This window comes from Meles meles, chromosome 7, assembly GCF_922984935.1.
Source record: "Meles meles chromosome 7, mMelMel3.1 paternal haplotype, whole genome shotgun sequence".
Classification (NCBI taxonomy): Eukaryota; Metazoa; Chordata; class Mammalia; order Carnivora; family Mustelidae; genus Meles; species Meles meles.
In genome coordinates, this window is record NC_060072.1 from 72,345,715 (window position 1) to 72,366,653 (window position 20,939).

Below are 20,939 nucleotides of genomic sequence, written 5' to 3' on the forward strand. Positions count from 1 at the left end.
TTACTTAATGAGGTCATTGTGCCTATTATACATGAGACACACCTTCATGGGAAATAAGGGGAACTACTGGGGAGATGAGCTGACCTAGCTATTTAACTCATTTTTACCCCTTTAATTCAGCTGATCTGCTGTTTTAGAAGTAATTCAAAGTAAAAGTACCTGAAAGTTCAAGTTGGCATTTGTATCCAACTTAAACTGGTGAGTTTCTGGCTTGAGCACTTGACTAGGTAGCTGGTGTTCTGCGATTTGAGACAGGTAACAGAGTAGACAAGGACCAGGCTTTTTTATTTTGTTGTTTTTGTAATTGCTGTTGTTGTCTTTGTGGGAGAGAGAAAGAACATAAGATCAGTTTTGGATATTGACTTTAAGGTCACTTTGATATTTCAATTGGAAATAGGAACCTGGCATTTTGAATATATGGGTCCAGATACCAGAAGAAAGTTGTGGGATAAAGATAAAAACATCAGAATCTTCTGCTAAATAGATAGAAACTGAAATTACAGGTATGAATGAGATCACCTAAGGAGAGAGTATAGTTAGAAGAGAAGAGGTCAAGAACTGAAACCCTGAGGAAAACTCATACTTTTGTTAAGACCAGTGAGAAAGCTGAGAAGGCAAATATTTATATGGTGCAACATATAAGAGAAGCATGGTATCTGAATATAAAGTGGAAAACCATTTCAAGGTGAACATGATTAATAGTGTGAAATGCTACTGGGAATCCTGTAGAATGAAAACTATCCACTGGATTTAGCAATCAAATGTTATTGATGGGGCGCCTGGGTGGCTCAGTGGGTTAAGCCGCTGCCTTCGGCTCAGGTCATGATCTCAGGGTCCTGGGATCGAGTCCCGCATCGGGCTCTCTGCTTGTCAGGGAGCCTGCTTCCCTCTCTCTCTCTCTGCCTGCCTCTCTGTCTACTTGTGGTCTCTGTCAAATAAATAAATGAAATCTTAAAAAAAAAAAAATGTTATTGATGGCCTTGGAGAAAGTTGTGGAGAAAGTTGTTTTGCTAGAGTAGTTGTAGCTAACATCAGAAATCGTTTTTGTTTTGTTTTTATTGTTATTTTATTATTATTTTTAAATTTAGAGTGTGTGTGTGTGTGTGTGTGAGAGAGAGAGAGAGAGAGTGAGTGTGGGGCAAGGGCAGAGGGAGAGAATCTCAAGCAGACTCCATGCTGAGGGCAGAGCCCATAGTGGGGCCTGATCACATGACCCTGAGATCATGACCTGAGCCAAAATCAAGAGTTTGTCTCAGCCAGCTGAGCCACCCAGGTGCCCCAAAGTCAGAAATAGTTTTAGGACTATTTGCGAAGTGGGGAGAGGGCACCAATTATAGATAACCCTTGAGAAATTTAACTTTGGGGGTGGAGAGGGATTCAAAGGAACATTTTAGGAAGCCAGAAAAGAGAGAGCAAAGCAGTAAATGTATATGTGTTATTAACATTTAATTGCACAAGAATTTGTGGATTACATGAGGGCACAGGGAGGGAACTGAGAATTGAGAGATGGACAGGAAATCGTCCTTCCTTTCAAGGTGTTCAAAGTTTAATAGGGGAGAGGGAAAGACAAAGAATTATGTATATAGACTGTGCAATAATAGATGCATTAAATTTAGTGGTAGCATAGTAGTGAAAGTGAAGAGTACATTTATCAAGAAGGAGATAAGGGAAGACATTAGAAATAACATTCTGAGTTATGAATTCTTAAGTGTTTGCTAGGAAGAGTATGAGAAAAAGAAACCATAGTTTATAGGAAACTATACACAGCCTTTAAAGAGGGGTTCTTGGAATCGAATTGCTTCGATATAAATCCTGCCTCCAACATTACTAGCTCCGTGACTTTGGGTCATTATCGAGTAAACATTGCAAAGCCTCAAATTCTTCATTTATAGGATAAAGGCTGATAATTCCTATTGTATAAGATTCTACGGACCTTTAAAAGCTGTGAAGCACTGAATTCAGTTGCTGGTACTCAATACATGTTATTATTATGGGATCTAAGATGCAAAAAGAGTGGTGAAGTATGAAGCTACAGAAGCTAATTAGGAACCAGATCATGATAGATTTGTCAGGAAAGTTAACACTGTTCCCAGCATTAATTAAAAGAAACTAGTACCATTATTAGAAAACAAACTGAAGTCAGGCTTATTTCTACTAAAAAAAAGTCTTTAGGAAACATCTCAATTATAATCTCCTGTTAATGAAGCCTAAGGCAACAGGTATGTATGTACAAGTACCTTACAGGATACTAATTAGGAGGCTGAGATCGCTAACCTCTAATTGTGCAATTTGCAAATATATTTTTATATCACAACATCTTATAATACAAAGCACTGTTTTCCATTAAGATTGTTGCAAAATTTCAGTTTTCTAATTTTTTTCTTTTTATATTTGAGTATTTTTTTTTTCTTTTCAAATTCTTATCTAAATTCTAGTTAGTTAACATATAGTGCATTATTGGTTTCAGGAGTAGAACTCATTGATTCATTACTTACACAGGACACCCAGTGCTCACCATAACAAAAACCCTCCTTCATGTCCATCACCTATGTAGCCCATCCCCCATCCACCTTCTTCCAACAACCCTCAGTTTGTTCTCTGAGTCTGTTATGATTGGGCACCTGGGTGGCTCAGTTGTTAGGCGTCTGCCGTTGGTGCAGGTCATGATCCCAGGATCCTGGGATCAGGGTGTCTGCTCTGCAGGAAGCCTGCATCTCCCTCTCCCACTCCCCCTGCTTCTGTTCACTCTTTTGCTGTCTCTCTCTCTGTCAAATAAATAAATAAACAAAATCTTTTTTAAAAAGTCTCTTATGGTTTGTTTCCTTCTCTTTTCCCCCCTTCCCATCTGTTCATCTGTTTATTTCTTAAATTCCACATATAAGTGAAATCATATAGTATTTGTCTTTCTTTGATTTGTTTTGCTTAGTATAATACACTCTGGCTCCAACCACATCCTTGCAAATGGCAAGATTTCATTCTTTTTGATGACCGAGTAATATTCTATTACATACACTCCCCCCCAACACACATCTTTATTCATTCATCAGTCGATGGACATTTGGGCTTTTTCCATAGTTTGGCTTTTGTTGATACTCAGTATTTTTTTTTTTTAATGAATTGGTAGTGTGGTATTACTTTGATTTCAGTAAAAAGGCTATTTTGGGGTGCCTGGGTAGCTCAGTTGGTTAAGCATCTGCCTTTGGCTCAGGTCATGATCTCAGGTCCTGGAATTAAACCCTGCATTGGTCTCCCTGCTCAGTGGGGTGTTTCCTTCTCCCTTGCCCTGTGTTCTCTCTCTCACCTCTCTCAAATAAATAAAATCTTAAAAAAAAAAAAAGGCTATTTCAACTCTACCACCAAAACAAAACACACCAAAATTAACTTATCACATAATGTTGCTCACTGTGAGTGTTTGGTAAAGGCATTTTAAGAGTAGAGTTAGACTCCACAAAAAGTTGCAGTAGGATGCAAGGAAATCCTAATGGGAGCTGTACTCTTCTACTCTTTTTTCATAGTTTGAGTGGATGAAGTTTTTTTTGGTCTGAAAAGTCAGTGACTTATCTTGTAGATTTTTATTTTGAGAAAGACTTTTTCTTTTCTCTTTGTGAGATTTTAACTTCTCACTTATGTGAACTTATGTGAACAATATTCCCTCTATAGAAGGAACTTTTGCCTTCTAAAGAGAATTCTGGGTCGCCACTGCCTAGAGTTAATTTAATCTGTTCAGTATTTTCTTTAAAATATTTAATTTTATCTCCACACTCAATGTGGGGCTTGAACTCACAACCTCAAGATTAAGAGTCACTTGCTCCAACCATTGAGCCATCCAGGTGCCCCAACCTGTTCAGTATTTTTAAGGTTAAAAAGATTTATCAGTTTGGGGCACATGGGTGACTCAGGGGGTTAAGTATCTCACTCTTGGTTTCAACTCAGGTCATGATCTCGGGATCCTGAGATCCATATCTGCAAACGGCTCCTGGCTTCGTGCAGAATCTGCTCTGGGTTCTCTCTCTCCCTCTGCCCACACCCATCCCCATGCTCTCTCTTCCCCAAATACATCTTAAAAAAAAAAAAAGAAAGAAAGAAAATAAAAGGTGTATCGATTTAAAAAAAAAATCTTCATTTGGGAATTTTCCATTCCTAATGAATCCAGTGGTAAAATCTTTCTACCTGAATTGTTAATGGTGATTTTGTTATTTGATACGGCATGTACTGTTGATACTCGGTATACGGTGACTTAGGTTACATCCTGTGCGTGTGCCTCAATTTCCCTATTTTTTTCCTGATGGTTTGAGCCTACAGATTTCGCCTCTCTTTTGCATGTTTATTTACATATATTATTGGGTCGATTGTTCCAGGTGTTTCATTAAGGGCATCAAGTTTGTTTTTTGCAGTTGTCTAGAAATTTCATGGCGGAGGAGGTCCTGAACTCCCGCCTGCAAGGTAGGTCTTAGGCTTGTTGATCCTTAGAAAACACATCACGTCATCCGGGCGTGGAGGGGAAACTCTCTAACCAGAGGCTTTGGATTTCAAAGTTTTGTTTCTCCCCAAGACCTACAGTAACATCTACAGCCCAGGACACGTGTACATGACTGAATAAAAAATGTTGCTATAGAATACTTACGACTACCCGAGATGTCCCTAAAATTTCTTACTCCTTCACATAAAACCCAAACTGCATTCCTTCCAGGTAAACTGATTTTACAAACGTGGTTAAAGCCCGACTGACACCGCTCCTCTAACAGTCTCCGCCTCTGCTCCTTCTATCACAGTCCTCCACAGTGCAGCGTTTGTGGCTGGGAAGGGAGAGACCCGCGATGGCCCTGAGCCCTACGCAGGCTTTGCTCGGGAAGGACCAAGCCCGCTCGCAAACAGCCTAGCACCAACCCACTGCCCAGGCTAGGTGGATGATGCAGGGCTCGACCCATTTCCCTGCCCTCCGGCTTCCTGGAAGTCCGCCCCGCCCCCTCCATCTGCGCTCCGCCGATTTAATCTCTCCTCTGCGAAGTGGGCCGAGCGCCGAATGATCGATGTTCCCTCCACGCCCCGAGAGCCGCCATTTTGGGGGGAGGAAAACAGAAGTAGGGGTGGCAGGTCGTCCACAGGATGTTGGCTGGCTTTTACTTCTCTTGCCAACGCTGTGGGACCGGGGTGGAAGAACCCACCGGGGCCACTCCCCCGGCTGCCTCTCCGGAATGAGGCCTCAGCGCCCGCGCTGGACGGCCCCCTCATTCATCCGAGAGTGAGTGGCGATCGGCGGCGCGGCGCGCCCTCGCGCGCCCTCGGCTGTCAGTTACCCCGCGCGCTCCCGCCGAAGCGCAGCTCCCCGCGCGCTCCCGCCCTTCCCCCGCCCGGCTGGGAGCTCGGCGCAGACTCGCTTGTTTGTTTCTGCAGGAGCCCAAGGAGAGGCCGAAGCCGAGAAGATGCCTGGCAAGCTCAAGGTGAAAATCGTGGCCGGGCGCCATTTGCCAGTGATGGACCGAGCTAGTGACCTGACTGATGCCTTCGTGGAGGTTGGTGCCCGGTCCTGCCCCTCAAAACACAGGGAGCGCCCAGCCCCGCCTCGCCCCCAGCTCTGCAGCCCTTTCTCCCGCCGGCCGCTGTCCTTTGTGCGGGTGCTCGTCCAAGCCCTCCTTTGAGGGCTTGAGCACCGGGACTGCAGCCCGTGTGATGGGTGGCCCGCTCTAGGGCGTCTGTGGCGCCCTCCCCGCGCGGGGAGGCTCTTACTACTCTGCATGCTGGGGTGACCCTAATGTCAGGACTCGGAGCGGGCCACCTGCCAGGCAGGAGGCGATCCCGAGGCGTGGCCGCGTAGCCGGCGGAGTTCAGGCACAAACGCGCGCGCGCACACACACAGAAACGCACACGCACGTGGGTACCGCCATCTACTTAAGGAGAGGCGGTTCCTCCAGCCAGAGTAATGGAGACCACGTGAAGAAGGTAGATACAGTCCGTTATGGGCACTTGGAGACCTAGAGGGCCCGGTAATCCACTCTTGAGCACAACATTGTCTGAATCATCAGTGTAAACACAACCATAACGCCCTCTGCTCTTGTACAGACTGGTAGGTATGATGAGCTGTTTTAGGGTAATTTAGTGCCTTGAGGTAGGAAGCCAATTAAGTGCCATGGATTTAAATTGCAAAATTGCTTTTTAAACCAGATGATTAGTTTAAAGCTCATGCAAATTAGTACAGGCCTAGGGCCCGGAAAGTAATAACCCTGAGTCTGAAAGAAGCCAAGTAAAAATTGTAATAAAAACTGACTTGATGAGCCAGAGCATTAGAATAATAATCATTTGGGCTAATAATTCTTAGAGTTGACAGCTATAGGATAATATACAACCGAATTCATCGCAATATAAACTATTCTTGATGTTCTGTAAAGGTTCTCTGACTTAATAACTGCAGTTTCCCCCCCCCCCAAACATTGCTGTGGTCATTCTTAATCCCAACTTGAGAAACAGATGCTGAGTGTGTTCTTGGGCCAGATGTTAGGCAATGGGGATACACAGATGGCCAGAGCATAGTCTTTGCTTTCAAGTAGCTCAGGGACTGAAGCATACAGTTTAGGTTAATAACTGATAGCTAATGTGTTGAGTCTCATTGCCAGGTCTTTGCTAACTATTTTTAATTCTTATTCCTCATAACAGTCCTATTATATTGTTATCCCATATTACAGTTAAGATGACGGAGGCCTAGGAGCAGTAAATAATTTCCCAAGGTTTCTTAACCTAGTAAATAGGCTTGTGGTCTGTTCTCTTAACCACTGTGCTAACATTGACTCTCCAGACAAGGTGATGAGCGTTGTAGAATATGGAAACTTCATTCTGTCTCTGAAAGTTTAGGAAGTTTTCCTAAGAAAATGACATTTGAGCTGAATCTTGTAGGACACTCGGGATTTTACTAGGCAGAGGGAACATCAAAGGCACAGAATGGGATACATGGTATGTACAGGGAACTAGGTTTGAGATGTGTCTGGAGTAAAAGGGAATATGTGGGTAGTGGAGACTGGAAAATAGGTTGGTGCCAAATCTCACTTTCTGTACTAAATAATTTTTCCTATTCTATAAGCAGGGGCAAACAGAACTTTTTAAGGAGAAATGGAATAGGATATTTATTAGGTTGTTTATAGGATGACTATATGATGGACTGGACAGATGAAAGATGAGACAGGGAGATCAGTTAAGAAGGTGGTAAAATTATCCACACAATATGTGCATGTTGAGAATGACTGTGGAAACTGATTAGAGGAGGAAGACTTGAGAGGGACATTTCCCATTTCTTTTTTTCCCTTAAGATTTTATTTATTTATTTGACATAGAGAAAGCATGAGCAGGGGCAGGGGAGAGGGAGAGGCAGGCTCCTGTCTGAGCAGGGAGCCCAGTGTATGGCTCGATCCCAGGACCCCTGAGATCATGACCTGAGCCAAAGGCAGATGCTTAACTGACTGAGCCACCCAGGAACCCCTTAAGGGACATTTTTTAGGTAAAATCGTCATGCCTTGGTAATAAATGGTTTTGCTGGTGAGAGAATGGTTGGATTCAAGAGTGACTTTTCATTCCTTGTTTCAGCAAATAGTTATTGAATGCTGTTTGCCAGGCCAGTGCTATTCACTGGTATAATTGATGCCTATGTGATAGTGAACAAACTAGACTTGGTTCCCAGTTTTATGGAGTTTATATTTTGATGGAAGAGACAGACATTAAAAAGTAAAGAAATGATTAAATAGGTAATTGTGATGAGCGTCATGGAAGAAAACAATAGAGATTAACAGGGAGCATTTACTTTGGGTTGGGTGAGCAGGAGACCTCTGAGGAAGTGTCAATCAAAGACCTACTGGATGAGGAGGAGCCAGCTGCTCAGGGAGTGTGTTAGGAAGTGAAGGAAGATGGGTGTGGCTGGGATGTGGCACAAGATAAAGTTGGAGAGTTAGTCAAGGAGCCAATCATGCTGGATCTTAGAGGCCATGATAAGGAATATGGATTTTATTCTAAGTTCTGTGGGAAGTGGTTGTTAAGATTAGTACTTTTTTTTTTTCTTTTACTGTCTGGAGTATGGACTAGAGAGAGGTGAAGCAGACAACTAATTAAGAGATTCTATAATAGTTCATAAAAAGAGAAGGTGGGGGCCAAGATGTTGGTTTGGTAATGGAGAGAAGTGGGTGGATTCCACATACACCTTGAAGATAGATTCTAGAGGATTTGTTGGTTGACTAGAGGAGGGAGCCAGAGAAAGGGAAGCTAAAAGATGACTCACAGCTTTCTGGAATCTTTGGGGGTAATTTTCTGAGGCTCCATAGGATTTGTAGAGATTGTTTGAGTGGGTGGAGGATCAATTTCTGTTTAGGTGTCTTAGGTTTGAGATGTTAATTGGAGTTGTCCATGAGGGAGTTAGATTTGTGACTATGGTGTTCAGAAGAAAGATGTGGGGGAAAAAAAAAAGAAGAGAGATGTGAGTTAGAAATGAGCTCATACAGGCCATTGCTTTTCCACTCTTTGAGACCTAGTGCCCCCTTTATATAGCAGGTATTTTAAAATCCATTCTTTACTATACTGTCATAATATTTATGGCCAATGTAACTAACCTAGCCTCACAATTAAAAAAAAAAATCAATACATTGTTCTAACTAGTAGTTTGACAAATTAGAGAATTTTTTTAGTATGTATTTCAATATAGAAGTGCTTGACATGATCACAGTAAAAGATACGAAGTAATCAGATTGAGTCCGTGAATATTTATTAAGTATTTGTATATATCCATCACTGTACTGGGTATAGTACATTGTGCTGGGGATATAGTAGTGACTAAGACAGAAATCTCTTTAATCATAGAACTCACATTTTAGTGGGAGGATGAAGTTCCTAAAGAAGGTAATTACAAGATAAAATGATAGATGGTAAGAATATGGAGAAAATAAAGCAAGGATACAAGATAGGGAGCATCTCACCTATGTGTAAAAATCACGTGAATATGACTCCATATAGTGAGATAGTTGCGCAGTTTTGACATGTTAGACCTTCATTGCTATCTGATTTTTCAAAATAATCAACTAATAGGGAAAAGCAGAATTTTCCCTTAATTTACATGATGGTTATATTTTTTTACAATTATGTCTATGAAAACTGCATTACAACCTCCCCTTTCTTCCTGCATTACAACATTTTTATCTATAAGATGAGTTAGGTTTTGAATGCTATGTGATTATCTGGTAGGACTTTTGAAAGTCATGACATGAGACAAGTCTTCATTGTCGGGAAGTATGTCTTGCATTGCAGGATACGTGACTTCTCTGGCCCTGCTTCTAAATATTAGAACTATTCTCCACAAATACACCCATAGAAATTTCTAAAATTCCCTTAGGAGTTGGTCTGTCCCTTTTGTAAACCTCTGACTTAGGGGGAGAGAGAAGAGGTATGGATTCTTGAAAAAACTTGACATTAAGCTATTAGAGGAGGAAGATTAGGGGAAGAAAACAGATTATCAGCCAATGGGAAGAGAGAAACATCAGGAAAGTAATGTCTCAGAATGCAAGAGGAAGTTTCTAGAAAGAGGAAGCCCTCAACCATTAAATGGCATGGAGAGGTCAAGTAAAGAGAACAGAAAAATCACTGAATTGTACAGTATGGGGGTTGTTACTGATTCTGACAAGGAGAGTCAAGAAAGCCCATACTGTAATAAGTTAACGAGGGTTAAAATACAAGGGAGATGAGGAGGTGTGGCATAAATAGGCAACTGTTTCAAGAAACAGGGCTGTGAAGGGGAGAGGAGAAATTGTGTGATATTTGGGGAGTATGTAGCTTTTAGTACTTAAAAAAAATAAATTAGAAGATACTAGAACATATTTCTGTGGTAATAGGAAAAATCCTTCAGGAAGGGAAAGATTAATGCAGGAAAAAGGGGATAATGAAGGATTACTATATAATAAAGGGATAAATTGTGTTATGTAGCCTCTTGTACTGTTTAAGCTCATAGGAAAGGGAGTTAACGATGCCGGAACTGGTCATGAGGTCTTTTTGCTGGGCTTGAAGGATGGCAAAATTTCTATAGGCAGAGGAAAAGGGGCTTTTTTAGATGAATAGGACAAACTCAGTAAAAGCAAAAGGAGAGAGATAGAACATCTGTAATTTCTGGGAGGGTTCTTTTGTGGAATAAAATTTGCTATGTAGGGGGGATGCAGGTTATTGAATGGTCCAAAAACTAGGTGGGGGAGAAGTCTGTATAATAGAAGCTCTCTTAAACAACTTCTATTAGCTCACTTACCACAGTCCCCAGTGCTCTGCATTCCTTCCATGAGTGTATTCTTGAATACCCCACATTGCTGATTATTCTCTCATGTTCCTGCATCTCTCATCAGTTGGCTGATAATACTTTACCAAGAGGCAGTTATGTTTTTTCCCCAAACCTGTTTATGCCAACTCTATTTGTTATTGTGATTTACTTAAACCTTATGTAAATTGATGAAATAACAGTGAAAATGAAGTTGATAATGCTATGTAAAGACATATGGATACAGTCACTAAACATTACTCTAGAATTAGATGGAGAAAAGACTAAAAAAATCTAGGATTCTGCGTTCATATATTTTTACAAGCAATTTTAAGTTCTACCATCACATAAAAAAACCCAAACTGGCAATCACAGATGGTACATTTTGGGTGTGGTTTATGCAAAAAAAATATGATGCAGAACTCAAATAGTGGACCCTTACTTAAAGAAGGGGCCTTAGCCTTACATTCAAATATAGGGGAATGAATATTTATATGTTTTATCTTAAAATGTTTACCATTTGAATCATTTTTAATGATTCTTTGATTTAACCAGATTACCAGATTATTTGATTAACTAATCAAATACTGGTCCTGATTGCATTGAGGGAATTAGTTGAGGGAATTTCTACTGTGTGTGATGTGAGTAATTTAGGAATCTAGTGAAGACCAAATAGTATGCATACATGTATGTATGTATTTAAGGACTAATTTATTTATTTTAGAGAGAGAGGATGATTGGGGGAAAGGCCAGAGTGGGGGAGAGAGAGAGAATCGCAGGCAGACTCCCTGCTAAGCACAGAGCCCAATGTGGGGCTTAACCTCAAGACCATGAATGAGATCATGACCTGACCCGAGAACAGGAGTGGGATGCTTAACCAACTGTGCCGCCTAGGCACCCCACCAAGTAGTAGTTAAAGATGATTATTCTTGCAGGAATCCCCAGGACGAATGAGATGAAGTTCTATATAATAAAAGTATTAATGGAAATTTATCCCAGTATTAATGAGCATGTTACAAACTGACAAACTATATTATCATTTTGTGTTTATCCAGGAGCCTTTGAGGGAATAGAGAGAGGAAAATAAATTAATAATTTAATGATATATCAGACATTTTGCTAGTCTCTACATGCATTTTTCTCCTGTAATAAAACAGTCCCCCTTTCAGAGGAGGAAGCAGCTTTAAATAGCAGGTTAAATAACTTTCTCAAGGTAATTTAGCTAATGAGTGGGGAAAGAGAATGCTTTTACTTTACTAGGGAATCTCATTAAAATCCCTCATGTTCTTTAACAAAGTTGTAAGGCATTCATTTAATTGCTGAGTAATAAAAGCTCCTCCTAATTAAATAAGACCAAATGAACTATGATTCTTCTTTAGTAGAAGGAGAATCATCACAATTTGGCAAAGTATGCATTCTGGCCTTTTTCTTTTCCTAAAATCTTGGTTTTTGTTGTTCATTTGATACAGTAGGGGGCTATCAGATCTTTACTATATCTAGAATAGACAGTTGACCTTCTTGTTGTACAACCAAGACTGGCAGCTGGTGTCTGTCTTTTCACTTCAAGGCTTGGGGGTTAACAGCTTTATAGATAAAGGCAGTTCTTATCATACACCTGACTGCATTTGCACAAAACGGTAGAGTTATCTTGCCTTAAATCCTGGAGTTTATTTTTTTTCTCTCCTTTGCGGCATTTTTCCCGCTCTCTAGCATAGGGTACTTTTGTCTGCATTAAAAATCTGTTCAGGCAGGGCGCCTGGGTGGCTCAGTGGTTTAAGCCAGGTCATGATCTCAGGGTCCTGGGATCGAGTCCCGCATTGGGCTCTCTGCTCGGCAGGGAACCTGCTTCCCTCTCACTCTCTCTGCCTGCCTCTCTGCCTACTTGTATCTCTCTCTGTCAAATAAATAAATAAAAAAATAAAAATCTTTAAAAAAAAAAAATCTGTTCAGGCAGATATCCTTTCTTCTCAGTGATTCTCTTGATCGTGTTTGGGAACTTGTTTGCTTCCTCTTGGTCAGCGTAAGCTACTTTTCCTGTTATCTTGACATTTTTTAAGCCAGTCCTCTTTCTAAAATTATCATACCATCCTTTGCTGGCATGAAATTATCCAGCTTTAGATCTTTCACCTTCGTTTTGCCTTAAGTTGTTGTATAATGACTTCACTTTTCTCTTGAATCATATTACGCTGTATAAATATATCTGCCTTATAGCAACCCTGCACCCATGTAAACGCTGCATTTTCAATATGAGATAAAAAGGTATTTTGCTGGGGATATGGACATTGGGGAGGGTATGTGCTATGATGAGTACTGTGAAATGTGTAAACCTGGCGAGTCACAGACCTGTACCCCTGGGGATAAAAACACATTATATGTTTATTTAAAAATTTAAAAATAAAAATGAAAACAAAAAGGTATTTTGCAAAAAGTATAAGGCTTTTGCACCTGTTAGCATGGCTGCAGCATCGTTTTCACGAATTTTCTTTTTTTGCAGTGGTCCTTTATACTGGATTCATTTATCTTGAAGTAACAGGCAAATGCAGCTGCAGAATTCAAACTACAGTGCTTGTCAAGCAGTTCAGCTTTTTCTTGTAATGTAATGACTTTTCTTTCATTCTTGGGAGCACTTCAAGCAACACTAGTGGCACTTCTTATGGGTCCGATGATGTCAAATAAGATTTACGGTGTTGCCTAAACAATGAAAAATACGCAAGAACTGTAAGAGGTCACTTTGTACTGCAGTATGCAATTTACTGGAGAGATGGACTGCTTACACAGAGATGGGTAGTATCATACAGTGTTTTAAGCGGATACTAGCAACACTTGGGCTCATGGCAGTAGCAATAGAAGGTGGTTTGAAATTATCGTACAGTAGTGCATACTACAATTCATTTTATGCAGTTATAATTTGATACTGCATCTTTCCATTCATTTACATTTCCCTCAAGTGCTAGTGGTGTCATGTGTGGTCTGTTACGTATTTCTGTGCATGTTTTGATCAAGTTTAACTTTTTATCCTTAGTGTGTATTTTATGGTAGTAAACGATAAAATAGACTAATATTTACATATATTTTATTCATCCATAACATAACTGTTCCTTAGTTTTTTTTTTTTGCTATTTCTAAGATACATGGTTTGTCTATGAGTTTTTTCAATTTGTCACAAATCTCCAAAAGATTTTCCAGTATATATATTGAAAAAAATCTGCCTATGCATGGATGCGTGCTGTTCAAATCCATATTGTTCAATGTTTAACTGTTTTAAAAGCATCTGTGTTAAAATAAATAAAAACATCTATATTTCCATTTCTTTGAATTGTCTGTTCATGTCCCTTGCCCTTTTTTTTTTTTGTTGGATTATTGATCTTTTTCATATTGCTTTATAGGAACTCATTAGAAATTGAGGAAAGTTGCCCTTTAGTATATATTTAGCAAACATTTTTTTCTCACTTTCTTACTTATCTTTGACTTTCTTATATTCTTTATCATGCCAGAAGTTACTATTTTCACATAATTTTTTTTAACCTTTTCTACTCTCTAACCTACCTAAACACCAAAATGGTTGGTACCATGCCTAAGAATTCAAATTAAATGATAAAACACCTAGGAAAATATACAGAAGATAAAAACAATTATTCTTTTGGATATTCTGCTTTTAGAAAATTCCCTGGACTGATAAAACAGGAAAATCAGCAAATATTATAATACCAAAGGAGAAGGAGTTTTCTTTCAAAAAGGAAAGGAGGTTTCATAGTTTATCTGCTTGAACTAGCATTTCTTAGGAATCTACAGTGTATTTGTGATGGATATTGTCTTTTTAAAAAAAAATTTAAATCAGTTAATTAACATATACTCTATTATTCGTTTCAGATGTAGGGTTTAGTGATTCATCAGTATTTTGTAATACCCACTGCTCATTATATCATGTGCCCTCCTTTTTTTTTTTTTTAAAGATTTTATTTATTTATTTGACAGAGAGAGATCACAAGTAGGCAGAGAGGCAGGCAGAGAGAGAGGAGGAAGCAGGCTCCCTGCAGAGCAGAGAGCCTGATGCGGGGCTCGATCCCAGGACCCTGAGATCATGACCTGAGCCGAAGGCAGCGGCTTAATCCACTGAGCCACCCAGGCGCCCCTCATGTGCCCTCCTTAATGTCCATCACCCAGTTTCCCCATTCTTCATTCCTCTCCCCTCCAGCAACACTCAGTTTGTTTCCTATGATTAAGTCTCTTATTGCTGGAAATTGTTTTAAAGGGGATAAGCTTTAGTTAATTTAGAGGTTAGGAAAGATAATGGTAATAGCTAGTAGAATTAGGGAAGAGATCAAATTTAGGAAAGGCGAGGCCATCTAGGAAGTATTTCCCTAGCTGTTTTGCTCTTAAAGCTTCCTGACCACTTCTCAAGTTGAGACCACTTCTCCATTTTTTGTTGGAAGCAAGTCCCAGGGATTCAGCCTGCTTTCTGCTTCATTCCCTTCTTATTTATTTTTGGATCTTTGTGATTTAATGTCTGCCAAGACTGTCTGTAAAATAAGATAGTTTCCCATCCAATCCCTTTCATTGTTCTTGAAGTTGAAACCTTTAAAGATAATGGTTTGTTGCTGATCACTATATGTGTGCCGATAAGGGATGAAAAAAATAACAAAAATGGGGAAGTTGAAAAATACAAGGATATATTTCTAAGTTCTTACAATAATGGGCTGGAGTTTTGAATTCCCAAACTGAGATGGTGAAAGGATGGTCAGCTGATGTTTTTACCTTCTGATTTTATTCTCACTGGTCCTCTGCCATTAAGATTCCTCTTTGGAGACTATGGACTCTGAAAAACAACCTGAGGGTTTTGAAGGGTCAGGGGTGGGAGGTTGGGGGAACAGGTGGTGGGTAATGGGGAGGGCACGTTTTGCATGGAGCACTGTGCAAAAAGAATGAATACTGTTACGCTGAAAAAATAAAATGGAAAAAAAAAAAAAAAAAAAAAAGATTCCTCTTTGGTCTGAGCTTTTGTTCCCTGAAGGCTATATTGACTTCTTCATGTTGACAAAATTTCTGTTTTTAATTTCTGTGTAGAGCTAGTCAGCCAGTGCAGGAGGTAATCTCTTATTTCAGGTGTAGCCTGTAAATTTACTGGATTGTACTTTCTTCCCTTTTGTTTCAAGGAATAGTTGCCCTTTTTTTCCCCTTCCATGGTTCTTCCCATTGCTTGGCTGACATCAAAGTTTACTTTTATTCATATTTTTGATGTTTATTTTTGGATTGCTTGTTTTTAGGTAAAATTTGGAAATACCACCTTTAAAACAGATGTGTATCTCAAGTCTCTCAACCCTCAGTGGAACTCAGAATGGTTTAAATTTGAGGTAAGTTTTTAATTTTTTATATTTTTAGAAGATTTTATTTATTTATTTGAGAAAGAGCACAAGTGTTGGGAGGGACAGATGGAGAGGGATAAGTAGACTCCCTGCTGAGCAGTGACCTGAGCCCAGAGCTGTCCCAGTCCCCCTTCCCCCAATGTGGGGCTTGATCCCAGGGTCCTGGGATTATGATTTGAACTGAAGGTAGATGCTTCTCTGACTGAGCCACTCAGCTGCCTCTTAAGAAAAGTTTTTAAATATCAGCATTTTTTAGTATATTTTTTTGACATGACCCCTTCCCCCCAGGAATGATAGGAATACCTTTTATTTCAGGTATAGTAGTTTTCCTACACCATAAAAAATACTTTCTTTTTTGCTTAACTAGGATTATTAAGTTCTTAAAAAAATAATGTTATAGTTAAGAAAATACAGTGTATGAATGCAAGAACACAGATTTGAAAAAAAGACAGAATCCATTGAAGTATATTATTGCTGTCATATTCTCTGGATTTTAGTATATACCAAAAACTACTTATGAATAGTGTACAGATTCAGTTCTTTAAAAAATTATAGTCAAAAGTATATATTAAAAAATGCCATTTTAACCAATTTTAAGTATAATTCAATAACATTAATTACGTTTCGAATGTTGTATAAGCATCACTACTATTTCCAAAACTTTTTAATTACTCCAAACAGAAACTACTCATTCAGCAGTAACTGCTCCCTCTCCTACTAGTGCCTGATAACGTGTAATCTACTTCCTGTCTCTGAATTTGCCTGTGTTAGACACAAGTGGAATCATTGTGATATTTGTCTTTTTGTGTCTGGCTTTCACTTAGCATAATGTTTTCAAGTTTTATCTGTGTTGTTATCATGTATCAGAATTTCTTTACTTTTTATGGCTGAATAATATTCCTGTGTGTGTGTGTGTGTGTGTGTGTGTGTGTGTGTGTGTATCACATTCTGTTTATCCATTTATCTGCTGATGGACAGATTGGGTTGTTTTCACTTTTTGGCTACTGTGAATAGTACTGCAGTAAACATTAGTGTACAAGTATCTGTTTAAGTCCCTGTTTTCTGTTATTTTGAGTATATGTCATATGATAAATTGTATGTTTAGCTTTTTGAGGAACTGCCAAACTGTTTTCCGTAGTGGCTACACCGTTATCCCTTTCCACAAGCATGTATGAGAAAAATCTAATTTTTCCACATCTTTGTCAAGCTTTGTTATTTTCTGTTTTTTAAAAAATTATGCCATCTTAATAGGTGTGAAGTGATGTTTATAGTGTAATTTTTGTCATGGATGAGGTGACATATGATTTTTTTATGGTTACAGAACCATTTGCATTTCTTTTACTTTGAACTACCATCTCATATTTTAACTCCCCAAAGGAGATACTTAGAGATGACAGTATGGAGGTAGACTTCACAGGACTTTGTGACTAGCTTAATGTGGAAAATGCAAATGTGATGTGGCATGTCATTGGTTTTGATTTGCATTTCCCTAATGACTAATAATGTTGAACCTTTTTTCATGTGTTTATTGGCTGTTTGTTTGTCTTCTTTGGAAAACTGTTCAAGTTCCTTGCTCATTTTTAAGTTGGGTTTTTTATCTTATTAGTAATTTTCATGATAGTAGGACATTAGTATTTAAGAATATTAATTTCATTTTATTGATGATGCAGTACTATAATTTTTAAAGCTGCAAAGTACTCAAATAGCTTAGGTAACTTTAAAAGATATTTGTACTTTCCTGAAATAAGGGATTTTTATCAATGTTAATGAGATTTAGCAACTAAAGTTACCAGCCATTTCCCTTAAAATTTACTAAGTTTACTATTTTGGCTAGTACTTCTAATAACAGTGTATATTGTGTGAAAGATGTTCTTAAACTTTGTTTTGTGGTTAACATTAATTATATACTTTTTTAACCTTGTCAGTTGCGATTGGCATTAGTTTATATGTTGTGAACTCTCAAATATCATGAACAAACGGATGTTTAGTTTTCTTTTATCTAAAAGAAATACTGGGCCAGACAGTATAATGATACTTTGGAAGCTCCATGTAATCATTTGGGACCCAGGATCCGTTTGTCTTTCTTCTCCATCATCCATAGTCTGTGGCTTCCATATTCATGATCACATTAGCCTCCAAGTTAGCAGCTGGAGTTCCAGTGGTCACATCAGTGTTCTAGGCCTGGAAGAAAAAGCAGGAGAGGAGGTGGTGAGTTAATATATATTTTTCAGCTGAGCGAGCACTGTTTGAGAAATTTTCCCTACCCAATCTAGCTCTATGTAATGATTTATGCTTATATCTCAGTAGTTATGAAGGAGGGTTGGAAATTTAGTCTTTTATCTGGACATATTGCTGTGTAATTAACATTTTTAAACACTTAAAACATTTATGAGAAAGTCTTACTTTATAATTTTTCATGATTTGTTACTGGCTCAATTAAATCTATGAAATATCCTTAATTACCTTATTAAAATTAATTAAAATTAATTTCTGAATTTCTCTTTTTTTTTATTAGCTAGCTATATATATCATAAAGAATTCTAGTCATTTAGTTTGAATGGAGCCCTATAATGTCAGGGAAGGAATACATTAATTTACAAGTACATAAGATAAAGGTTCTCATAGGTGGTTAAATTAAGTGTACACAAAAAATGTTACTAATGGAGGTAAAAATTGGAGGGATGTCTTTGGAGCAGTGGTTAATGGCTTAGTTTATGACTCTTTCCCTTTTACTCTCTATATAGGGAATACCGTAATATGGAATGCCATTGATGACATATGATTCAGAATGGATTGGAAATCAAAACTATTATTTTAACATTTCACTATCGAAATTTTCAAATATGCATAAAAGTAGGCAAATTGCCTATCCATCATCTACATTTACTTTTACCTATACATTGTGCTGTTCTTGTTTTAGCTGTTAAATCACCCCCTACTTGGAGGGTGGGGTGATAGGAATTTTTTTTTTAAGGTTTTTAGTTATTTGATAGAGAGATAGCACAAGTAGGCAGAGTGGCAGCATAAGAAGAGGGAGAAGTGGGCTCCCTGCACATGGCGCTCAATCCCAGGACCCTGGGATCATGACCTGAGCCGAAGGTAGACACTTAACTGACTGAGCCCCGACAAGAATATTTTAAGGCAAATTCAAAATATTATGCAATTTCATCCATAGATTTTTAATTATGTCTCTCTTATTGAGAGGTATCCCCTTTTTGAAAGCAAATCTTCCAGTCACATTATTATATCAGTGATATCAACAATAATTCCTTCTTGTACTTTAATTCTTAAAATACTCTTCAGAGGTTAAATTGTTAGTCTAAAATCAACAAGAAATTAAGTGGAATGGGGAAAGGCATAATATTTCATAATGAAGTTTAAAAAATTAACCAGAGTATATGGGTTGCAGAGATATCACTTGACCAGAGCATATGTAAGGAAAATACAGAGATTTTAGTGTACCACAAACTCAGTCTTAATGAACAGTGTGGTATATCTGCTGTAACAACAAACATTCATAGACTACATTTAAAATATATAGTATTTTAGTTGCAGGAAATAATAATCCCTTTGTATTCCATCCTTACAAATATCTGTAATATTGTGTTCCATCTAGCCACTACATTTGATGAGGAGTACTGGCAAATTAGAGGATGATATGGTATCCGGAGGATGGCAGCCAAAATAATGAACATGTCTTCCAAAGGGAGAAATCTTTTTTTGCCTCATTCTTTACCTTAGTCAGTTTGCTTGCTGTAACAGAATACCATAGAGTGGGTGGCTTAAACAATAGCCTTTTATTTCTGACATTTCTGGATGCTGGGAACTCTTGAGATAGAGTACCATCATGGTTTTATTTTGCTGAGGTCCCTCTATCTGGCTTGTAGATAGCGATCTTCTGGCTCTGTCCTTACGTAACAGGGAGAGAGATCCTCTCTTCCCATCTTCACTTGTAAGGATCCCAATCCCATTTGAAGGACTCCACCTTTATGACCTAATTACCTCCCAAAGACCCCATCTCCAAATACCATCGTATTGGGGATTGGGACTTCCATATACAGATTTTCAAGGGACAGAAACATTTAGTTCACTGCATTCTCCATTGTAGTCCCTTTTTAGCCAGTGCTTGGCATGTGATAAGTAATTGATAGTAAGTAAAAGGAGAGAGTACATTTATTTCACGTACTTAGTTCATGAGCTTTGTTTCTCTTACCAATAATATGTTAGTTTTCCTACAGTTTTATTCTGGGAAAATGTCTTTAGAAATAAATAATGGTATCATGGTGCTCATTAGCATCTTTGCTCTCCTGTAGATAATATATGGACTCTGTTATGACATTCTTTAAGCATTTTTGCTGGATATTATAAGTAGAGTAGTAAAACACAGGATTGTATGTAGAAACAGAAATTAAACACGGGCCTAGCACAGGATAATATGTAGAAAAAGAAATTAAACATGCAGCCCAGCACAGCCTGAACTCATGATGCTGACATCAAGACCTGAGCTAAGATCAAGAGCTGGACACACAACCAACTGAGCCTCCCAGGTGCCCCAAACTATACTTTTTTCCTTAGAAATTTGGCATCTTCTATAGAAAAAGGGATTATAACTTGTGTGTGTGTGTTAATTCCTTTACCTTTGTGCTTAGATATAAATCTGTGTTTTTTTTTTCTATAAGTAAGTCATCTTTTACATTTGGTGTATGTGTATATTTATGGTAATGAAGATTAAAAAATTAAAAGATTTAATTTTAAGGTATACTTTCAGGTGGATGATGAAGATTTACAGGATGAGCCTCTACAGATCACAGTTCTTGACCATGACACTTATAGTGCAAATGATGCCATTGGTAAAGTGTACATTGATATTGATCCTTTACTGTACAGTGAGGCTGCAACAGTCATCTCAGGATGGTTTCCAATATATGATACCATACATGGTAAGGAGTATATTTTAAGAAAATATATCATGATTGTTAAAATTCATCCGTAGAGACTTCTTTGCTACACTTGTGGTTTTAAAAGATGTATGTCTATTGGGGCGCCTGGGTGGCTCAGTGGGTTAAAGCCTCTGCTTTCGGCTCAGGTCATGATCCCAGGGGCCTGGGATCGAGTCCCGCATCAGGCTCTCTGCTCGGCAGGGAACCTGCTTCTTCCTCTCTCTGCCTGCCTCTCTGCCTACTTGTGATCTCTGTCTGTCAAATAAATAAATAAAATCTTTAAAAAAAAAAAAAAGATGTATGTATAAAAGATATTTTCTCTTATTTATTTATTTTTAAAAAAGATTTTATTTATTTATTTCTTATTTT

General features: G+C 38.5%; 1 protein-coding gene across 13 annotated transcripts in view; it reads left to right on the forward strand.

Annotated features, from left to right (window-relative positions):
* The first annotated feature begins 5,061 nt into the window (after positions 1–5,061).
* C2CD5 (C2 calcium dependent domain containing 5) overlaps positions 5,062–20,939 on the forward strand; it is a 95,221-nt gene continuing 79,343 nt past the window's right edge. For all 13 annotated transcript variants that reach the window (XM_046011336.1, XM_046011345.1, XM_046011339.1 and 10 more), the window contains exons 1-4: positions 5,062–5,242; positions 5,395–5,513; positions 15,532–15,618; positions 20,399–20,570. In XM_046011336.1, coding sequence (XP_045867292.1) covers positions 5,424–5,513; positions 15,532–15,618; positions 20,399–20,570 — 349 coding nt within the window. In that variant the 5' untranslated portion in view covers positions 5,062–5,242; positions 5,395–5,423. The remainder of the gene's footprint in view (positions 5,243–5,394; positions 5,514–15,531; positions 15,619–20,398; positions 20,571–20,939) is intronic.